The 22766-nt window shown below is 44.7% G+C and overlaps 2 protein-coding genes across 2 annotated transcripts in view; one reads left to right on the forward strand and one right to left on the reverse strand.

Annotated features, from left to right (window-relative positions):
• tmtops2b (teleost multiple tissue opsin 2b) overlaps positions 1-22766 on the reverse strand; it is a 206600-nt gene that overhangs the window by 145717 nt on the left and 38117 nt on the right. The window lies entirely within an intron of this gene.
• LOC311022458 (beta-galactoside alpha-2,6-sialyltransferase 2-like) overlaps positions 3780-22766 on the forward strand; it is a 40998-nt gene continuing 22011 nt past the window's right edge. Inside the window, exons 1-3 of the mRNA XM_084023716.1 lie at positions 3780-3960; positions 19629-19685; positions 19762-20843. Coding sequence (XP_083879842.1) covers positions 19847-20843 — 997 coding nt within the window. The 5' untranslated portion in view covers positions 3780-3960; positions 19629-19685; positions 19762-19846. The remainder of the gene's footprint in view (positions 3961-19628; positions 19686-19761; positions 20844-22766) is intronic.

A 22766-nucleotide genomic window follows, 5' to 3' on the forward strand; every position in this document is an offset into this window, starting at 1 on the left:
CATTTTTCAGTCACAGTCTGTGAGCACACCAGCGAGTCTGTGTGAGTCATCTGCCTCCAAACACCCCACTATGGAGCCTCACTTTGAAGAGAACAGCGTGTGCTCAACGGAGCCAATGCCTCTGGTTGCATTATGTGGAGGCAACAGTTCCTAAATCCCTGATCCATATGCATGCGTATCTGGATATTTCTGTGTGTGCCAAAGATTCTGCAAGTTTTTCTCCCATTATTACGCTTCATTCACCAGGTCCTTCTGTTTATTCCGTAGGATTAGCTCTACTCCTTCAATGTAGGCGAGATTCCTTTCATCAACAACCAAACAGAGGGACGTCTGCACTTCGTCCATTACAGGCTGTAGTGAGCGGCGTAGTTTTGCAGGCTGCCATTTTTCAAATCTGGGTCGAGTGATATAAAAAAAAATCTCGGCTGTTATTGACAGCAGCAGTCTGGCTATTTACAAATAGTGACGCATTTCGAGCATGTGACGATTTCGATTCTCCCTGACCAATCAGTGGTCTGCAGCGTTCTAACTCCACCTTGCAGTATTGGCTCAGCTCGCTTCAATCGAGGTGGTACCAAAAAGAGCACTGGGTACTGTCCTCAACTTTTGCCAGTGGCAAACCAAAAAAAAGTGAGTTGAATAGAGCCTTACCGTTGTGCAGTCGCCATCTCTTTCTGTGGCATATAAGTGTAAGTATAAGTGTCCCTCCTTTGTTCTCTGTGCAGCCACCTGAACATCCTTGACGGTTTCGTCGGTTACAGAGGATGTTTCTACTGTAAACATGCCCGTTTACTCTCCAGTTGGTCTTACGGTTCACAGGCAGCTGGTTAGCTCTCTTTGTGCTGTGATTTATTATTCATCGGCACATTTGGCTGTGCAGCAGTAATTGCAGCATGCAGCAGTAGCGGCTGCACCTGATGGAGCACAAATGAATAAATAAATGTAGATGGCGGAGGCCATTTAAACATTTGACATTTACTGATGAGGTAATTAAGAGAGCAGCACACAAATGCACAACCCATGTTACACCGGTTGATCTCTGCACAATCTCTCAAACCACAAACTGCTGTCTCTATCTCACACACACAATGGCACCAATGAAAAAAAAAAGAAAAAAGAAAAGCACCAGCACCAAAATTCCAAATACATGATTGAACCAAAATGATATGATGAGATAATAACAAAATTGAGGTAATTAACTGAGTTTGTTCTTGGTCTTGGACACAGATGACAAAACGATCCCACCTCAGGGTCCATTAGCCGTTTTGGTTTCACTAAATTGCTCATTTCACATCTTCATTATCACGTGGAGTTTGCTCAGTTGCCATGGAATTGTAAATTTAACATTTTCTGTGCAATTAGTTCAATGTTTGGGGAATACACTTATTTGCTTTCTTGCCGAGACTTAGACAAGAAGCTTGATATCACTATCACATCTGTGAATAGAAATTTGAAGCTACGTCCATAGCAGCCGGCTATCTTAAGCCCCCTTTACTGCCTTTTCGTTGCCCGCCATCGTCAGTCTGAATGCTCGCCGAGGCTGAAAGGCGTAACAGAATATTACGCCTCTCAGACAACAATGGAGGTCGTCACAGAACCGCATCAGAGGCGAGACGAGGCGATACGGCGTTCTATCTAAACGCTCCAAGCACCCGAGGAGGAAAAGATGTGATGTAGTGAAGACGCGTTACCAGGGCAACACGCTGCCGGGGATTTAACGAGCTCAAAGCGTAGATCCGAAGAAAATAAAACGCCAGTAGTTGCTCGTATGAGGCCGCCGTTATACGCATTGACCTGTTTATGATGCACAGCAACTTCCCGTTTGGTTGAAGAGTCGTGTAAATATGCGAGAAGAGCGAAAGTTCACCTTTCGTAGTTGTCAAGCTAATCAGATTTCCGACGCTCATTGAATACGTCATGCGGCTGACAAGACCACTTGCTCCGCAAAGCTATCTAAACGCAGACACCCAAACAAAGTTCTATCTAAATGTTCCGGTTCACGGTGTATTTTGACACGCCTTTCTGCCATTACAGCGGAATCGTCTGTCTGAAAGGGGCTTTAGTTTGGCAAAAGGCTTGAAAAAGAGCGTGCATCCAAAAGCTAAAAAAAATCCACCTAAGCAAACACAATAGGCTATGTCTAATTTGTTTAATAAAATGATGCGACTCCTTTCAGTTTCCACTCTCACTACTGTTAACTCTCAGGCATGATCCCTAGAGTACCTCACACCTTGCCTCCCATCACTTCATCAGAGTTGAACGTAAGGTCTTTATTGAGGACCGGAACAGCGTAAAAAACGCATCGCATCGAGATTTCAGTTTCTTCAGCAGCTGCACCAAAGTTATTATGTTTGAGCTCAACCCCACTGACGACATGCAGTGGGAAAAGTCATGAAACATGCTTTCACTCGTTTTTTAATGACATCTTATTTAACTTAATTGACCTGCTTGCATGCTGGTGCACGTGACAGTGGGTGTGTTGTGTGATGTGATTCTTTTAAAAAATGTCCAGAATAATTATTTTGTTCATCCCAACCCTGCAAAGCACTCCGGATCAGTTGAGCAGGTCTCCTCCAAAGGGTCACAAGACGAGTCTGAGTGGATTGCAAGATGATTAATGTGACAAACTAGCACTCCTCAAGTGTCTTGTTCTTTTGTGTTTAACAAAATGTTTTTTTTCTCATTAAATATTTGATAGTTTTGTCCTGTTTTCCTCACAATTCATAGATAGACAATCTGTGACAAGGGGTAATAAATAAAGCAAGGTTACCTTGACTTCTTTCTGTTCTTAAAGTGTAAGACCGGCCAACTTCCAGGTACTCTCGTAGTATAGTCCGTACAAGTCGATTATCGAATGCAATGCAACAGGAGATGATTTGTTCCAGCAAAACACGTAAACGTTGTGGTTTCATTTCCTTTCATTTTATGGTCAACACTCGATAGACATCATCACAAACAGCCAAGTAATGCATTTTCCATGGAATTATAAAGGCCAAGACTTTCCTCATTGAACTGAACTCCAGTGCATTCGGTAATCGACTTGTATGGACTACCTGTCAACATGGACCTACTGGTAAGGCACAGACTTGTAAACTAGTCCTTTTTAATAAACTCTGGGTTCGCTAACTATGTTGTTATCATGCTACTGAAGAGGTTTGGTGCTATTTTGAGCAATATTAGTGGTTAGAATATGCCGTTGTGGATGCGTTGGGCGCATCGCCCCAATCTAATCAGTGTTAGCGCTATGGGGCTGTTAGCGTCTTTCGAGGCTTTCTCGATACATGGGTGATCACTGAAAAAAAATGTCTGGATGGCTTATTTGATGTTTTTTCATGGCGAAAAAGACTATGGGGTCCATTTTCGCCGGTCTTACACTTGAAATTCTGGGAAATACACTCCAACCAGAGATATCAGGAAGCCATGCTAAGCTAAGCTAACAGTAGACTTATATTTACCGAACAGATTTGAGAGAAGGCTATCAATCTTCTCTTATAACTTTCTATTAGTCCTTTCTCCTCTTTGAACTGCACAGACCTGCTGGGAAGTTATCATATTTATGCTAAATATTCCTTCCTACCTTCCTCTTCACCTTCCCTGCCTGCTGCTGCCAGGAAGGTATCAAATTCAATATCAATGTCCTTCCTCCCTTTCCTCCTTTCCTTCCCTTCCCTTCAGGCCAACGAGCCCAAAAAAATAAATAAAGAAATGCTCGCTGACTCCGCCTCTCGGTGGATGTGGATGCGAGAAAAAGGCCAGCAGCGGGGTGACAGACAGCACAGCCTCCCCGCTCCGCGCAGCAGCGTAGTAGTGGATCGTGTCTTCGGTGTGAACGGAGACACAAACCGAGCCGCATGCTCGCTGTGCAACAAGGCGAACGGGAGCAAAATGGACCTCCGGACAGCGGCGGCGGCGGCGGCGGCGTCGGCGGCAGCATCCAGTGAGGAGCGACACCGTTTTTAGGTGAGGCTTTGTTCGCTCTCCGCAGCATTTCCACACAGATCTGCATTTGCTGCTTCAGCGCGTTTCGTGCAGGACACGGAGCAGCGGAGGTTAGGAGGAGGAGGGTGATGTGCATGTACGACGTTTCGCTTTGAACCATTTAATGTTTAGGGATTCCCTCAAACCAAAGCTGCGGATGAATCCCCCTTTGTTGGCCGTTACTTTGCCGGATCCCGGATCCTCGCAGGGAAGCTCATTAAACAGCAGCTCATTTAGTTCCCTTTCACGCCTCCCCCCGCTAACAATTGGTCTAATAAACGTTGAGGAGCATGATGTCCACATGCATGTGAGAGTCAATGACTCCTGGCATGCATGGTGCCTTTGGGTCCTGTTGGGGAAACAAATCTGGGTTCTCCACACCACCAAGAGTTTCATTCACAGCGAAGGCAGGCCTGCATGAGCGCTGGTTCTTCAACTTGAGGACAAGATGCAAAGGTGTGTTGTTCCCTTGACACCTAACTTCATGCACATGGTGACGCTCCACACCAAATGGGGAAACCAAGACAAGAGCCATCCTATTAATAACATGACGCCTCCATAATGTTGCATCTTCAACCCACTGACCCCCTCCCAAAATATCACATTTTTGATATTTCATGAGGGAACTTGCATGCACCGGTCTGTGCCGGCCCTCTTATGATCCCAATGTCAGATGCAGGTGTTGATGTGTGTTTATTTCACCCGGCTGCACCACTTCTCAAATGCAGCATGCCTTTTGTTTGGATTTAACCGGCGACAAACCAGAGAAAAAGGTCTCGGCTTTCACCAAAGGACAGTGCTCCGTTCTCGCCTTCACATCCCACACGGCCCGAGGGCAGCGAAAGCATTCGAATGCAGGGGCAAACATACACGTGTCAATGGCTATGAAGTGTGTGTGTGTGTGTGTGTGTGTGTGTGTGTGTGTGTGTGTGTGGATGACCTTTTTTAAATTGTGAGTTGGCAACTGAAAGTGGAAGTACGGCACTCGGAGCTGTCAAGATGTCTCTCAATGTCACCACAACGCACACCGTCGCATCACCTTCAAGAAAAGCGGCGGGGGTCGAGAGGCGACCGGAACTCAATTACAGTGAGAAGCCACATCTTCACACTGTGGATGTCCACTGGAATCAAAGGAAGCAGTCTGTCCCTTTTTTTTGTACTTTTCTTCCCGTGCAGCAAAACGGCGCAGGGAAGAAACATACGAAAAAGCCTCTGGGGTATTGTGACATTGCGTCAGGAAAAAGTGTGTTTGTGTGTGTGTGTGTGTGTGTGTGTGTGTGCAGCTGCTGAATGAGCGTGCGTTTGTGACGTTTGCGACGTTTGCGACGAAGACCACATTTTGTGGACGGTGTTTCTTCTTCTTTTTTTTTCACCACCAGAGCACAGCTGAAAGGACACACATTACATAAAACTAAAGCTAAATTATTCATCTTTTTCCTAGCCGGGACATTTTCTCTCATAGTAGATTAACTATAGATGTTTTCCAACCCACTCTCTGACGATGCATTATGAATGTGCTAATGGACACCTGATAAATGCACAAAACCTCACCGCCGACGTGAAATACCTGCGTTATTGCTTTCACACGAAAACTTTGTAATTACCGCGAGGTCGGCCACACTCTGACTGGCACCTCTTTGTCTCTGCAGCTGGATATTTATTGTCTCAGAAGGGGCGGCCTCCTTCGGCGTGTGCAGACAGACTACAGGTGTGCCGGAGAGCAGCTTTCTTTGTATGCACTAACAATCCTCCACTTTTATCCTACAATGGCGAACCACCAGACAGCAGACCTGCATCCATTTTCCCACACGGGCCCTGTTTTGTCATGTTTTTCTTCCATCAAATCTTTCAATTCTGAACAAAATCTGAGACCTGCTTCACTGTAGAGCCACAGACCTTTTGCCCGGCATGTAGTCTACAGTATTTTCACACAAAGCAATGGGGTTCTCCCAAAACTTAAGGAAAAGGAGCGGTTGTCTTCAAAATGTTCAAGTTTTTGTGTACCGTTGCCATTGCAACCGTTCTTTTGTATAAACTGACGTAAGAAAGTATGGCGTAAACAGACGTGGATTCGCCTCTGTGAGCAACAATGCATCACTCTTTAGTCACACTGACGTGTCAACCATTACAAGTATAGGCCTCATGCAGGATGTGATGTAAGATTAAATTAGAGCGGGTGATAAATCAATATAAAACAGGAAAATGATTTTCCCTTCCACAACAGTAATGATGGTATGGATTTGCCTCCTCTTCCCCCGAGCTCCTGTTGTTCATAGTAAACATGCAAGTTCTCTTCAGATGCAGGTAAAATATTAAAATGGCAGCCTGAACGAGTAAAAGCGAGGAGTTCGTTCCTGGAAAAAAGAGCGCCGTCTCCTTTTTCTGTCTGCTGCTGCTGGTTGAGGAAGAAGTGCCACTTTTCTAAAAAAAAGTACTAACAGATGAAATTGCACAATTGCTGTCAGTGATGACCCAGCAACGGAGGTAACCAGTTAGTCAGAGATTGACTGCTGTGCTTAGCATTGCGCCACAGGAAGTCTGAGCGGAGAAAGTGATTTATGTGGACTGGTGTGAAGTTAGAGGCGTTCTCCATGAGCTGGAGTTTAACACAAATCCCAGCGAGGTGTGTTAATTGATTTCCTTCGCTCACATTAGTTCAATCAATAAGCAGCAAAGGGAAAACATGGAATTACGCAAGTATTCTCTGGTCATGTGTTTGTGTTTATGGTGAGACTGATTGACCTTACGGTATTGAGGGGGGGGGGGGGGCAATAGAAAACAGATTCCAGGACAGAGAAGTAGGTAGTTATGCTTCAAGGACACATTTCTTCAGATTGTAAAGAGAAACAGACTCTCCATCTCTGAAAGACAGATGCGCCGAGCGAAGCGTCTTTTTAATCTGCGGCCGCCTCATTGATTTAACCACGAGATGATGTCGCCTGTCATAAGAACGAGAAACATGTCAAATTTAAAATGAGATTTTTTTTTTTTTTTAAATCAATCGATATTGATTGGGGGAAAAAAAAGTTTGGGACACAGTATTGATGTATCTACCTTTTAAGGTAATGGTTATTTCCACTTATTTATGCATCCAGCAGCTATAGAGCAACATTATAATTTGTTTCAGGGCACCACATGAATGTAATGTTCTGTTTTGGTCTCTACCAACTCTTGAGGGAAATATCTGTCTCTTGAGCTGCTTTTTAAACCAAAAAAATAATAATAATCCCATCGGGATTCCCTCATTACACTAAATGTCAGTGCTCGGTATCCCACATCTGGTCATGAAATGACAAGGCCAAACTTCCTGGAGCTTCTTTTATAGTTACTCTTAAAAACATTTTTTTTTCTTCCACCGTTGGCCGGAGTGAGAGCTAGAGTTTCGTTTCTATCGGTTCCGGGCTGCATGTGCGGCGGTACAGCACAGAGGAGAGTTGAAAGGATTGCATGGGCAGGCCGCTCTGGGAAGGTGGAGGTGTAATTTCAGATCTGCGCTAACCGACCGGAGCAGCGGTTATCTGAGCTCAGCCTTCAAAGGCGAGGAGCGCTGGAGTCATCAAGACCAGCTGTGCCCCTCACTCCTGGCTCCCGAGTACTCGGGAGGACAGGACGCCTCCACGAGAAACACATGGACGTCCAGGGTTATTAGCCCCCTTCACAAGATTGTAAACCTCCCGGAGAGCGCTCGTTTCTTCCGTCGCTCGTTTCTGTGTGTTCGATGCATGTCGCTCTGCTTTGGCTGGGTGTTCTTAAAAAGCAACATGGGGAAGGTTTGAGCAGTTTAGTGTGGCGTAGCTTTCATACTTGGGCTATAAATCTGTGATAGGCTGATAATCTCAGTCTGTGTTTAGAAACAAGTGTCCAGAGTTCAGGCAGATTATCGAGGGGTTAAGCTGTCTGAAAATGGCTGTCGAGCTGTAGATTAGTGGGCTTGTTCTCTGGGCAGTCAAACGTGTGTGTGTGTGTGTGTGTGTGTGTGTGTGTGTGTGTGTGTGTGTGTGTGTGTGTGTGTGTGTGTGTGTGTGTGTGTGTGTGTGTGTGTGTGTGTGTGTGTGTGTGTGTGTGTGTGTGTGTGTGTGTGTGTGTGTGTGTGTGTGTGTGTGTGTGTGTGTGTGCGCTTTAGCATGTTAACCTGTAAGATCTGCTCTTATTCTATGTCCGGACCAGAGAAAGGTTGTTGGTTTTTAGCTCTCGGACTAATAGCAGCCTTCTAGGCCTCGTTTCCTAAACACGGGTTCGCGGGCAATTTAAACCGTGACAAATCTTTTCTTGTTGGGAAACGGATGGAGTGAGGGTCGCCGTAGGGGTGACGAGTCACGCGGTCTGCGTTGTTCTGTCCGTTCAGTCATCACAAGATGGGGAACAGACAGCGAAATTGGTTTTAAGTGGACTTTCTCTACTCTCTGCCATCAAACGTCCGCCCGCTGTGGGCGTCGGCGCTCCCAGCTGTATTTATGGGCCATAATGTGAGGTGTAGAGCTGCGTTTCCTTCATAGGACCTTGCTGCTGGCAGGCTGTGTTGGAGAGGGCTCTGTGCAGCGTGAAAGCCTGTCATCAAGAACTGCTGCCCTGTGTGATTTATCAGAATGGGATGTGCTTAGAAGGTCAGGATGATTCAACTCTTCCCCAGCCCTCGCGTTTTATCTTTTTTTTTTTTTTCTCTCAGATGTCCTTTCTTCTGAAAGTGGAGGTTACCGCATGTGACTCTCTGAGTGCTTTAAACTCAATGATGTCAGATTCTAAACTTTTTAGTCGCCCTCCTGTTTAGACGTTGAACAGCCAGCGGACGTCTGATGACTTTCTCTTCGGCCGTTACTCACTTAGAATGAGTCATGGTTTTTTTTCGCCCGAGGGCTGTGTCGGGCGTCTGGTGGTTTAAAATGAAACGTGTCCTCTTGCTCTTGTAATTACAAGGCGCATTGGCCGGTTCACATGGTGCTCTGATAGAAAGAGGGGAGCTAATTGGTAGTGCAGAGACTTTGTCCAGGTGTGTGTGTTATATTGGATGTCGTCGCTTCTTTAGAGCAAGATTAATGAGCGTCCAGGCAGGAATTTGCAAAAATAGATGTTTTTTTTGCTTCGCTGATATAATCGGTGGTGCTGTTGAAGGAGGATATCGGGGGGACGGGACAGACCTAATCGGCCTCAGGGGGATCGGCCTTTAATGGAGTTAGTCTGCTCCGACGTTTACCTGGTATCTCAACAGCATGAATTGCCTCATACTTCTTCTGAAAGATGTGAAAGATGTTCGTTTGATCGTTTCACAAACGAGACCTTGATAATCGACTGTTATTGTGTGCATGTATAGGATGAATACATATGTATTATGTGTGTACACTCACTTGAAACTGCCTCAGGCATAACATCAGGTTCACCTAACCAAAGAAATCCTTGCATCAAGGAAGAAACTGCCCTAATTAACATTTGTATGTTAACAATGAGTCAAATTATGAATCACTTATAATGAGCCCACCGAATGATCACCAACCCTTAATTCTCCACTTTGTTTTGGTCTTAGAGCCCCAAGACTTGACTGTTTTGATTCCCTCTTGCCACTCTCATCAGTGGTTTCCAGCAGGCTGCTGTTTTCCAGCCAAAGTGCTTTGTTAAATCCACCGTGTACACTCACCACTCAGCACGAAAACAGCAGATAGAGCCAGTAACTAGCTGGTGGAAATAGTGGAGCGTTTAGCAGCCAAACAGCCAGATATTTCTCTCTTGGTAAAGAACTGAAAAGGAGAGGAGACATTTGGAGATAAATGATAATGTGTCTTCATGTCTGCTGGATGTGTGATTTATGTTTCAGCATATTAACTTTATATGGTGACCATATGCCAATGTGCTTACAGCTTGTGGTTGATTTAAAGCTTTGATAATACAAATTCTCACATTTTGAATTCATTATGGTGTCAAATATGTCGGTGTGTAATCCCATTATTTTTTTTTTGTTTTACATTAACTCAATTAACAGCAGCTATACAAGTCTCTGTGTATTATAAGTAAGGAGAAATTGATAACCAGATAAGCCAAAGATCGGTGTAACTGAGCTCTCGGAAAATGTGACCATTAAAAACCCAACAGGAACGTCTTTTGTTGTTTAAGCTCAGAATTAGTCTATCCTTTCTTTTTTTGCAAAGTTCACAGCCCCAGATGTGTTGCAGATGTGTGGCTTGTCCCACCTTGATTGATGATCCAGTATTTAAATGGCTGGTATTTACATCGTGCCAATTTTAACTGCAAACAAGCAGGACCAACCCTGTTTTTGTCAATGATTCAGTCTTGAACACTGTTGCAGAGGAACACTCACCATGACCTGCATTACATTCAAGCCCCTGCAAGTTTATTTGTAGTCGGACAAAACCAGGCATGTCTGGTCCCCCCCCACCCCACACCTAAGTGGCTTCAGCCCCCTTACTTCTGAGTAGAAGGGGCTGAAATGTAATTTCTGCTTCATTGGATTCTCGGCTAAAGTTCGTGCTACACTTTCAACGCTGGTGTGAACTTTAGCTGCACAATGTGCATCTGCATGCGTGCCTGCATGCTGTAGTGTACGTGATTGGCAGGCGGTCGGATGGCTGGAATGAGCTGTATCGCCTGCAGTGTGTTCTCAGCTCCACATGCTAGGTGCCAGTGGTGAGGAGCCCCTTGATCTACTGCTGGTATAACTCACTGCTCCACACACAGAGACTGGCAGGCAGAGAACCCCAGTACAGTAGCTGCTCGTGCACGTTTCCCCTCGCGCGCACGGTGTGGCAGCAGTGCATGGGGCATTAATTCTGTGCTGCGTGGGTACGGCGACGTTAAAATGACTTGTCTTTTTTTTAAAGCCGATGCGCACAGACACAGCCAGTGGAGCGGAGCGGGCTCACATCTGCATGCACAGCGCCACAGTGAAAATGTAGGTCAGAGAAAAAAACCAGGCAGATGTGGGGGAAGGAAAGAAGGTGAGCAGTGGAAGTGGAAGTGAAGGGAGGAGGAAGCCTCTCATTATGTCATCATGCTGGAGCGGCGGCAGGATTAGGGCTCGGCAGGAAAGTTCAACCTCTGAAATGTGAGCTTTTGCCTTGAGATGAAAAGTAATAATTCTTCTGCCCGTCAGGGAAACAGAAACTATATGGAAACAAAGATGCTGTATATCGACCCTGTCTCCCTCTCCTCTGGCCTGGAAACTACGGAATTAGCATCAACGGCAAACACAGACACGAACCCGTGTGATAAAACGGTTCTACTCGATTGTTCTACACAGGAAGACAGCACTTGTCCTGTTTTCAGTTGCTCATTTATACAGGTTTAGGGAGCCAGCCTTTCAGTCTGCAGGCTATTCTTAACGGCTGCACTTGGGGGTTTGAAGATGTGATGAAGTGCAGTGGACCCTTCGGAGAGCTCGGACGCTGGCAGTATAATTACACAGGTTGAAGTCTGATGTCCTGCTCGGTAATAACCTCAATGCCTCCTGAGGCTAAAGCAGGGTGGACCTGTAGCGGGGGGGTTCATTAAGCTAGAACAGAGAACGAGTTGCTCGCTTCATTTAGTCTGCATCTTTGTCGCTTCATTTCCTCACCTTTAGTTCGAGACCTCCAGCAACTTCTGCTGGAACTTTCTGCACGTCTTTCTCGCTCGGCTCTGCAGCGTTGCATCTTTCGTGTCCGATTTGCAATCATGCAAATTTTTTCACGTCTGCGTGACTTAAGAAAGCACAGCAGCGCGTGCGGTACAGCGAGATAGTATGCCTGGCATTGGCTGAGGTTTGGACAGTTCATATTACCCCAGGCCCTAAAAATGGTCCAGGATCGATACGTGTATAAGTGCCTCTGCGTTAATGACAGTTTTGTAACGGGAATGCCATTCATGAATAATGATTTCTCGGCTTAAATTGCAGATGGCAATTTATTTTATCTGACGCAGCCCAAAAGTCTAAGGCATGTAGACTTTTGACTTGCTCTAAGTCAAACTAAATTACCTAAGGAGGGTGTTGATCAGATGGCTAATTAACGTCGGCGTGATCTCTGTCCGTGTCTCATTCAGGAAGTTAATACGTTAGTGATTTATATAAGACAGTTAATGTGGGGAAGATTGAGTTCAAAGAAGGCGTTTCAGTCGATTATTTGATTTATTGTAAGTGCAGAAGAAGAGAGCGACACTTTTCTTTGCGACGATAGAGCAGGTAAGCTCTTGTTGTCAGCAATGTCTTTTGATCTGGCAGGTTTACTGGCGAGTTTACACCTCGTCGTCTCGCTTTGGGTCTAATCCACCATTTTTTCCTTATAACAGATATACAGCCTCCCTGTAAAAAAAAGAAAAATCACGATGATTTCTTCAAACATTGTTCAGCAAAGTCTGAATTTGCTCATTCTAAGTGGAATGTGTAAGATTTCAGCAGTGAAACGCTGATGACATTTTGTGGTCTGTGCAGAATCGTGCAGATGGTACGTCTAAAAACGCATGAATCACAGAATCATCCTGTTCAGGTAACTAAAACACAATCATGTTCAGGCGGCTAAGAGTTCAGTCTGCTTGAAAGGAACTAAGGTGGCGTGAAAAGCTGTCGCAGCCTCATCAACCAGCTGGGAGAAATGAACTGGAATTTCAGACACATTTCAGAACTGAAAAGCATCTCTTGGTTCACGTTGTTGTCTGTCCACAAATAGTTAGCAAACATAGTCCTGTTATCTATTTTTTAGCCTCGTAGTAATGTATTGGTTTGTGGCTTCTTGAACTGCTGCGAGGTGAATATTAAAGTAAAACAGCTTTATCTATTTATTTTTTTTGAGAGGGAGAACAACTCTGCTCTTGTGGTTTCAATATTTTATGAGGAACAAGCCCTTTGGTCAGTGTTTTATTTGATAGAAGGTGCACACTAGTGCGCAGAATAGAGGAGGACGCCGTGTTCTCCTACAGAACTGAATACTTCATTCATCCACCTCCTCCACTTGTGAGACTCGCGTATTGTTTTTTGTTAATTACCACAGATTAGTTTCATGGTCTTAATCAGAGTCGACCCACTCACAGTGAATTGACATCTATTCTGTGCTTAAAATGCGGCGAGCGTTGAGAACACGTTCCCGTGAATCAACCTAGCAGCGTTGTCAGCTCTGTAAAGGTCGCGTGGCGGAGGTCAGATCCTCATTATTCCCTACATGAGCTGCTGCTGGTTATTAGAAAGACAGACACATAATTCAAGTTTGCTGTGATTAAAGCATTCGTAACACAGGGCATCTCCGCTCTGGTTCCTCAGCATGGTGTGTGTGGTAGTTTGGTGGACTGGACAGGTTGTCACGGAGACGCTGTGTGGCTGTATTCCCCGAGGGACTGTCCGAGCACTAATCCAGCAGTCGCATAGTGGAGTTCAGTCCAGTCACCTCTGGCGATGCCTGGACTGTAGATACATTGAGAATATTACTGCAGGCAGCTGGCCGCACTGCATGCTGGGACTCAAGGAATGTGATTACATAAAGATAATAATAGTCTATATATTGTATTCTTCTGATTCTATTACGGCCTATTATATCATATTCATGATTCTTTTTGACAAACATTCGTCAGAGACGTTTTCATTTTTTTTCTCTTTCTCGAGTCTACGTTTTGAGGCTTCAGCTGTTGCCATCTTTGTTGTGTACAGTTACCATGGTTACACGAGTCATTCTTGTCTGTTAACAGAAAAGGCACCGTTTCCGTGTCGCTATGCTCTGCAGTAAAACAACAGTCTGTCTGTGCTCAGTAAGTGTCCTCATCATTTCCACACTGTCCACTGTTGGATCAGGACCTCTCGCCGATCCGGTTCCGGCTCACCTTAGTGTTACCGTGGCTACGTGTTCGCTCCACTGCCGAGCGGCAAGCTAATCGGAAGCCAGATTCACTCAGTCCAGCTGGAGAGGAGAATGGTTGGACAACATAGTGATATTTCCTTGGCAAAACATCTAGGAAGCTTTAGATGGTCGACATTAATCCCCGCAACTCTTGGGATTCTTGACGGCAACATGAAAGTAAAGTTACCTCCACGTCCCTCCATGATGTGACATTACCCTTTTCATAAATGTCAACATGCTGGCCTACATGGTTTCATGTAGTTTGTTCCAGCTGTTTTATTACTGCTTCTCGTCAGTGAATAGTAGTTGAATTCTGCTTTTCAAGCAGCTAAATCGACCCCTGTCGGAAAGGGATCTTTGGGTGGCGGAGGATACAGATTCAAAAGATGCCTGCAGGTCGTTGAATAAGACTTATTTAAACACATCATCCAAAATTACTACATTACTATTATTTCTTCTCCATTTAAGGCATTTCTTCATATTTTCTTCTCTTATATATTCTGTCTCTATGGGTTCACCCTGCCTTCACCCTGCTGGGATCAGCTACGGCCCCCCACAACCCTCAACAGGATAAGTGGTGATTGATAATGGATGGATGGATGTGAGTTAAGTCCAATAGATATCTTTATGCTAAGCTGATGGGAGGTTCTTAAATGTAATGATGTATTTTCTGTATGTATAGTGGATGCTAATGAGAGATTAGGATGTGAGAAACCAAACCTCTTTTTCACCTTCTGTTGTCTATAATGGAGTTCAAGCGAAGTCTGGTAAATGGAGAGGGGTTGGAAGATAGGATTATATGGCAGATCACAATTAAAAACACACTCACAATAATTAATTATGGTGAATTTTAATTATCAGGATAGTTGTAAATATCATGACTTGAAAAAAACTGTAGATCGCTATCATGAAAGAGAAAATAGAGACTGAGAGACCTTTTTATAATTTAAGATTATGTGATTGTTTTTCCACTAAAAGGGATGTTCCCTCCATGTTTTATCTGTGAAGCATCACAAATATTTTTTCACAAAAATTCCATTTTAAGAATTTACAGCATATTTTGATGATTGCTGGGATAATATCATGAGGCACAATGAATCGTGTCTTGAGTGGACTATTCCATGACACTCCATATGCTTTCATGGATGGTCACAGAAAAAGAGCCTGGTAAATTGTAAGGTCTCAAATCATTAAAGCTGAGGAGCCCGTTGTCATAAATGTCGGTAAAGTATCGTGAAAGGAAAATGATTATTAAAGATATTTGTACACTGGCAGAAACAACAGCAGCATTAAATTGTACAGAAGGACGACGAGCAGGAATGAAATCATCATGCCTGCTGGATGCACCAGCAGAACGACCTGGCACATCAGCCAAATAACACACACACACACACACACACACACACACACACACACACACACACACACACACACACACACACACACACACACACACACACACACACGAAGCAAAAGCAACCATCCAGTGTGTCCATCCAGTGTTTTTTCAGATTTTCACAAATCTGCTTTTTATCCAACCACACGCACCCAATAAGCCGTTATTATTTCCCGAAAATGTAAACCGTTTCAATCATGTCCTTTTCAAGGAGAGAGGAGACGGATTTGAGTCTCTGACTGACTAAACCCTCGCAGATTTCGCCCTGTGACATGTCATGACACTGTCATCATGTCAAATCTGTGAGGACGCTGAGCCCCGAGGGGAGGAAATGCGCTCAGACAGGACCTCAATCATTCCCACAGATTAATTGAAATATATATGAGCCCTTTTCACCCATTTCAAATCTTTTTTTGAAACCGATTATCATTGGTTTTGGTCCGTTGGTTCAACAAAACAAGATATATTCTTAATGGTTCAGTACTTTGTCAATCGTATAACGGAAATAGAATTTTCTCTTTGCAATTTGCTCATTTTATACTTACATCGAACTCTGAACTGAAGACCGTCACGTTTTTTTAGGAGCATGAAAACTAGAGATGTATAGATTCCTATATCAGATATTGTGTCTGATACCACTACAGCCACAGAGGTGCGTGTATATGCTAACATGATTTTAATTACTGCAGTACTGATGTCAGCAACCGCATCATGTATGCTTAATTTGTTACAGTCGGAAAGTAAAAAACACGTAAAAACATGTCTTCAAAGTAATTGCTAGAATGTTCTCGCTGTAATGGTATACTAAAGTAATCATGTTGTAACTCTGTATCACCAAGTACTAAAATGTAATGATTTGCGCTCCGTCTGGAAAACAAAGTGGTGTCGGTGCATCCCTAATTAAAACCGAACCTTTGCCCTTTTGTCTAAAAGTAAAATGCTTATTATTCAGCCGAGGAATATTGTGTGACATCAAACTTGACTCTATCAACTGTATAGATGGATAATGCAAATCCTTAAAATGAAATACCACATAATGAGCACTAATATTTATATGCTCATATCCCTATTGCTATGAACTATGGGTAATCTTCCAAAGTGTGTTGAAGGACATTTGGACTGTCTGGACTTCTGCCTGAGGCTCTTTGCAGACTTGATGAATCGTGGATCTCCATGCCCCCCCGAGGCACTTGTGGACTTCCCGGGCTCACGTCTGTGAAGTCTGCAGTCCAGACATTTGGATTCAGCCCGTGTGTCACCGTTGACGCGCTGTTTTTCATCCGACTGACAGTTGAGAAGATATCACGAGTTAGTTTGTCATGTGGAGTGACAAAGGCCTGCAGGACGCGATTCATCTGGAGGCAAACGCCGGGACCTTAAAACAAGTTAAAGGAAGTTGCTGCAGAGAACTTCCATTTAAACCTCTGTACAAACACGGGTCGTCCACTGGGAAGGTGAAGTGGGTGCAGGTTGTTGTAGAGCTGGACCACACTGGTTGTTTTTATTGGCTGATGGCACCTCATTTGGTGGAAATGGAGCAGCTCCCAGGTGTCGCCGTTTTTTAGAATGTATTGAATTTAAACTCAGTGTTCTGTGCTTGAGGATTTCTTGGGCCAGAGTTGAAAGAAATCTGCACACATGACCTTTTAAAACGACGTGTTGGTTTCACGCTTCATTAATTACCAGGCTAAGCTAACCAGCTGCAAGTTCTGCATTCTTATTCACCGCAAATACATGAAAGTGGTGTCAATTTCTCATGTAACTCTCAGCAAATATGTGTAATCCCAAAGTGACAAACTATTATTTTTAGTTTTCTGTCTTATTTGATAGAAAACCAATAGTTTTGTGATTTGCACTGTTAGTTGGACAATACAAGTCATTTGAATGTGAATGTGTCATTTTGAACTATTATACACATGAATATAATCAATTCCTCCATGATAAAAAAAAAAAAAAATCACATAATTCAGACTAAATGTTAAGTGTTTTTAATTGACTGTTGATTCGATCAATCACCAGTTCTGGGAAGTTGCGATGGATGATTTTCATTATATCATTAGATATCAAACCAAATGACTCATCAATGACTAGAACAAAACGTTTGGCAGCTACGAACCTAAAAGAGATCCTCTCTGTTCACCGGCTCATTTTTCTTCCTTTTTCCTCTCATGTTGGTCACAGACCCCATAATTATCCTCCCAAGAGCAAATGACATGCAAAAACTTAACCAATCTCCTCTTCCCTTTATACTTAGCTTCCTCTCTCCATCTCTAACAAACATCTCCATTGGATCGGGGCTTTAGTCGCCCTCCCTTTGCACCGTTCCCCCGTTTTTGTGCCGTTTCTTTGTGTAGCCCTCACAAGATGAGCTCCGTCCTCCACCCCCGCCTCTCCATCTGTGCCACGCATTTTATGTTGTTTCACCGCAGTTACTGAAGCGTCCGTCCTGATTGCTGCCAGGTGAGGCAGACTAGCCACGCACCCACATCCGTGCGCGCCGCGCCTCAGGGCACACACATCTCCACGGTGGGCTTCTGTTGAGCAGCGGTGCATAGAGACGCCATTTGTTTTGGTGACAACATTGTCATCGGGCAGCTGTGTGTTTTGCTGCTTATTCATTCCAGCTTTATTCTCCACGCGTCAGGCCGCCTGTTGTTGTTTTCAGGTGTTAAACGGCATACTTTCTACGGAGTAACATTTGACCCCAGCCAGGTAGACATGTTGGAACTGCTACAGGGGGGGGGAGATTACTGGCTGACAGCTCCCTCCTGTCAGTGGCTTTAAAGCCTTTAGGCAGAACATGCCCCAAGTTTTCAGAAAGTAATCGGATAGTTGTGTGTGTATGTGTGTTTGTGCAGATGTGTGCTCGCCAGGGTAATTGCGTCAGATCTTTGCCATTATTTTCTTCCTCCCATGCTGCGTGTTCTCCCTCTGGCCCAGTTGATCCCCGCTGCTTTCCCCATGCTTGACCAGGGTCAGTTGATGAGCTTTGGCCCTCTGTGCGGCTGTGGGTTGGGAAGCCTGCATGTCTGGGTATTTGGGGAGGGGTGCACAAATCACTTCTGCAGGACCCGGCAGCTACAGAGACAGGAAACAGTACAGTAATTAGGACGAGAGGAGGCTTAACGGCTTTTTTTTTTCGCTCCTGCCTCACCCTGCCACTCTCAAGAGAGAGAGAAGTACTCCCACATTAAGAGACCAAAACTCATAATTACGCGTGGTTGAGAGGATTGTAGTTCCTCTGATGTGAGGCAATTTAATGCTTCATTTATCCACCTTCATTGCTGTGTTTCACTGTAAGCCATCAGTGAACCTAACGTGTTGTACACCAGAGTATTGGAGTAAGTCAGGCTCAAAATGATGTTTGTGGATTGTTTTTTTTTTGTTTTTTTGTACAGCAATGAAATAAGCAAAGGTATGATGTTGATTCACTTGTGAAATGTTGATGAGTCTAGGATTCTGAATAATATTGTCTTCATCATATTGCTGTTCAGTGGAGCAAAGGAACAGCGGTTGTTACAATGATGACGGGTAATGGAAGCTGAATAAAATGAGAAGAAAAGGACAGATGTGTATCTTTTTAATTAGATCATTCATATCTGTGAGTCATTTCTGGTTTGATTAACCTCAAAGTAGTATTTTCTTTATTGTATTGAGGATTTGCTCCCCCCCCCCCCCCCCCCCCCCCCCCCCCTTTTTTATATCTTTGTACATCTTTTTGTTACTTGGAAACTGTGAGGGACTGTTTCATTGTAAAACGAAAAGAAAATCAAAGCAACACAATCGATTAATAATGAAAATAATTGTTAATTGCAGGTTTGTTCTCTGCTAACGTCAGAATAAATTATTATGTTTTTATAAAAAAATTATTAGGCTTTTTATGGAAAAGAAGCACTGCTCCAACATAATACATATATAGATAATATATCTGTTGTCTGAGAAGACTGATGTCATCAGTAGTTAGTTTGTGTTGTGATGTCAGTGAAGGAAGCTGTACATTTGTTTACAGTTCATAGATTAAGATCCCTTAATGTCTCCTTTTTTTTATGAAGATTGGAGAGCAGCCAATTTCTCTCTCTCTCTCTCTCGCTCTCTCTCTCTCTCTCTCTCTCTCTCTCTCTCTCTCTCTCTCTCTCTCTCTCTCTCTCTCTCTCTCTCTCTCTCTCTCTCTCTCTCTCTCTCTCTCTCTCTCTCTCTCTCTCTCTGTGTGTGTGTGTGTGTGTGTGTGTGTGTGTGTGTGTGTGTGTGTGTGTGTGTGTGTGTGTGTGTGTGTGTGTGTGTGTGTGTGTGTGTGTGTGTGTGTGTGTGTGTGTGTGTGTGTGTGTGTGTGTGTGTGTGTGTGTGTGTGTGTGTGTGTGTGTGTGTGTGTGTGTGTGTGTGTGTGTGTCATACAATCATGTGCATTCTTGACTCTACTAATTTCCACCACTCCTTTTTCTTTTTCTCAGGGTCCTGTTAAAACCTGTATGAAACATGGTCATGAAGAAATAGAAATATAACTTGAGGTGAGTGACTCAAACTCCTGCTATCTTCTTCACAGACCCCTCCCCCAGTTTAATTCTCATCGTTCTGCTTTTACAGGCCTTCCAGCTGACCTGGGCTAAGTCCTGGTGGGGCTCTGTTGTTGGTGGGCCAGCTGACCAGGCCTGTATGTGAGTGAGAGGTAATGAAGTCCAGTATGAGGCAGTGGCGGAGGCTCGTGCTGGTGGGAATGCTGGCCTGGGTTCTCCTCTTCCTCGCCCTCCTCTCTTACTTCCTGGATGCTCGTGTGAACGAGCCCCTGACCTCCGTTGGCTCTCTACTCTCCCAGCACCCCGACACCCGCCGCCTGTCCTCTATACAGGCCTCCCATCAACAGCACGCCCACCTAGGCTCCCGACCCGAACTGGCTGCCACCTTAACGACGACCTACCCCAGAGACGAGCCGGAGCCAGCGCCTTCTGCCAGCTCCGCGACCCCAGAGCTCAACCTGGAGGTGAGCCACAGACCCAACAGTGCTCCTTACGCCATTTATGGTAGCCAGGAGACCAGCCACCAGGACTACCTGGACCCACAGAGCCTGGCTGCCTGGTCCTCCTTTGGTACAGAAAATGTAGGTTCTCACTCAGACCCTTCAGTCCAAAGTCGTGAGAGAACTTCCCGGACAGAGTACCAGAACCGCATCACCGCACGCTACCACGGCGGGGGGGAAGAAGAGGAAGATGAGAGGGACAATGCAGAAGAAGACCTAGGAAACAGGATGAGGAATACGGCAGGTCGGAGGGTCGGCGGTGACTCCTCTGATCTCGAGGAATATTACTTCTCCAAGTCAGCCTCTGTGGTGCAGCGGCTGTGGCGGGGTCGCGTGTCCGCCGGCATGCTGAGTCCTCGGCTGCAGCGCGCCATGAAGGACTACGTCAGTGCCAACAAACACCACGTGTCCTACAAGGGGCATCGCAGGGCCGCCCAAAGTGCGAAGGAGCTGCTGTGTCAAATGAAAGCCCACGCCCGGCTCAGGACAGTGGACGGGTCGGAGCAACCGTTTTCCTCACTCGGCTGGGCTCGTCTGGTGCCGCCTCGTCCCCTGGAGGGACTCCACAGACGGGACCAGAGCGGCTTCAAGACCTGCGCCGTGGTCACTTCGGCCGGGGCCATACTGCGCTCCGGACTGGGCAGAGAGATTGGTGAGTAGAGAGAAAAAAACGCTAACTATCAAAACTATTTACTATGAAAAAAATCTAATCATACCCAAAAGAAAAGATCACATGCTGTAACCGAAGATATAAGCTGAAAGACCAGGACTTTGCAGCCACTTTAGCAAGAGGCTGTGATGTTCATGACGCCCCACAACAAACCCTGAAAGTGTTGGACAGAACAGACGGCATATTGATGACTGGCACTTTTTCTGCCTCGCGTAAAATATAAGTGTTTCCTGGCGTGAATGTAAAAGTGTTTTCTTCCACCTGTTTTTTTGGTGCTTTTCCATTTCGAGTGGAAATACCAGAAATTCAAATATATATATTTGAGTTTTGTAATGCTTGCTGAGGTGGAGAAGTTGGTGTATTGATTAAGGCAATAAGTGACAAAGTGCGATGAAAACAGGGCTTAGCGGATAAATGACAGACAAGACACTCGAGTTTCTGCTCCACTAGAGAGAAATGGAACATAGAACCAGATCAGTGGACCGATGAGATGAAAACGTGGTTTCCTTTGGAACGGAAACTTGACTGATGTCACCGTGTGGTCGTTGAAACCATCTCCTCTGACACATAAAGGTTTTACCACATTTTTGTAATAATAAATGCATAAACCAAAGATCAAAGATCTCGCCCCCAATGAAGCATGACTGCTGTCATGACATCAGAATTAGATGTGTGGACTTTTTGGTCTGTTCATGTCACTAAAGGAAATATCAAGTGGTCGTTAACATAAAGATTTGAGGTCTTGAGACCAGATTCATTGTCATTTTCATAAAATTCATATTTGAGGTCCATTGTCTTGGACAGAACTGTCATAATATTGTCTTCCGTAATACTATTGTTAACAAGGATATACTATCATACACCCTTAAATAATCATCTTTATAGGAGACTGGATATACTGCAATAAAAAAAACCTTTGCCCTGTTTGCTGTCAGTGTTAACTGACTAATATGAACTCCACACACCTCAGCCAGATTCCAATTCCAACACTTACACCAGGTCTGGGGGCGTAACGTTTCCCTTCCCTATAAAGTCTTCAGCAAGTCATCTAGAGTTTCATTGGGTGCAGCTTAACATCATAAAAGCGTGGCTGTAGCGTAGCAGAGCTCCATCTGAACGTCGCAGGTTTAACTAGACGTTTATTTTGGCTCGTTCCGTCCGCTAAGATGCCGAATCTTGAGTTCAGTAAATATCCACTCATGTACGTTTGCTCCTTTTTGGGTGGCATTTGCTGATTAACTTGTCAAGCCGAGTGTGAGCGTGTGCCTAGTCGGGGTATATGTCGTCGTGTTTGTATGTGTGGTCCTGGTTTGGAGACTTTGGCAGCTCTTTGGTAAGTGGGGAGAGTGTGAACTCAGTGACAGATGGCTCACTAGAAAAAAAACAGCACCCCCCCCTCTGGTAACCAATCGGGCTCCTTCACATCTCATAGCTTCCTTGCATTTCCTTTTGTGAATTCAGCTGCTCCGAGTGTGCAAAAGCTTTAATATTACGTATTTTTATTTCTATATTTACCTAATATGTTCCAGGCGGTCCAGGGACACTAACAGATCCCAGATAACACCGTCCAAGGAAGAGAATCAGGGCGAAGCGCTATCGCGAGAAATCTGATGCGATGCAAACCTACATCCGCACTTGACCTGGTGGTCACAGAAGGATTAACTTGTGGTGGCGTGTCAATGAAAACATCAACGCTGCAGTCTGTCAACACTGTTGCCTCCGCTCGCTGCGAAAGAAATCTGAGCCTTATCGGGTCAGATTTTCTGCAATGTTACAAAAATACAGACCACGAGAGGCTTCCGGGTGCACCTCTTGTTTGGCTTATTGATTCAGTTTGTTAGTTGTTTCGGTGCTGAAGGAGGAGGAACATTTGACTGAGTGGTATTCCTTATTTTTAGAAGCGAA

The sequence above is a fragment of the Eutrigla gurnardus genome (genome assembly GCF_963514095.1).
Source record: "Eutrigla gurnardus genome assembly, chromosome: 12".
Taxonomy (NCBI): domain Eukaryota; kingdom Metazoa; phylum Chordata; class Actinopteri; order Perciformes; family Triglidae; genus Eutrigla; species Eutrigla gurnardus.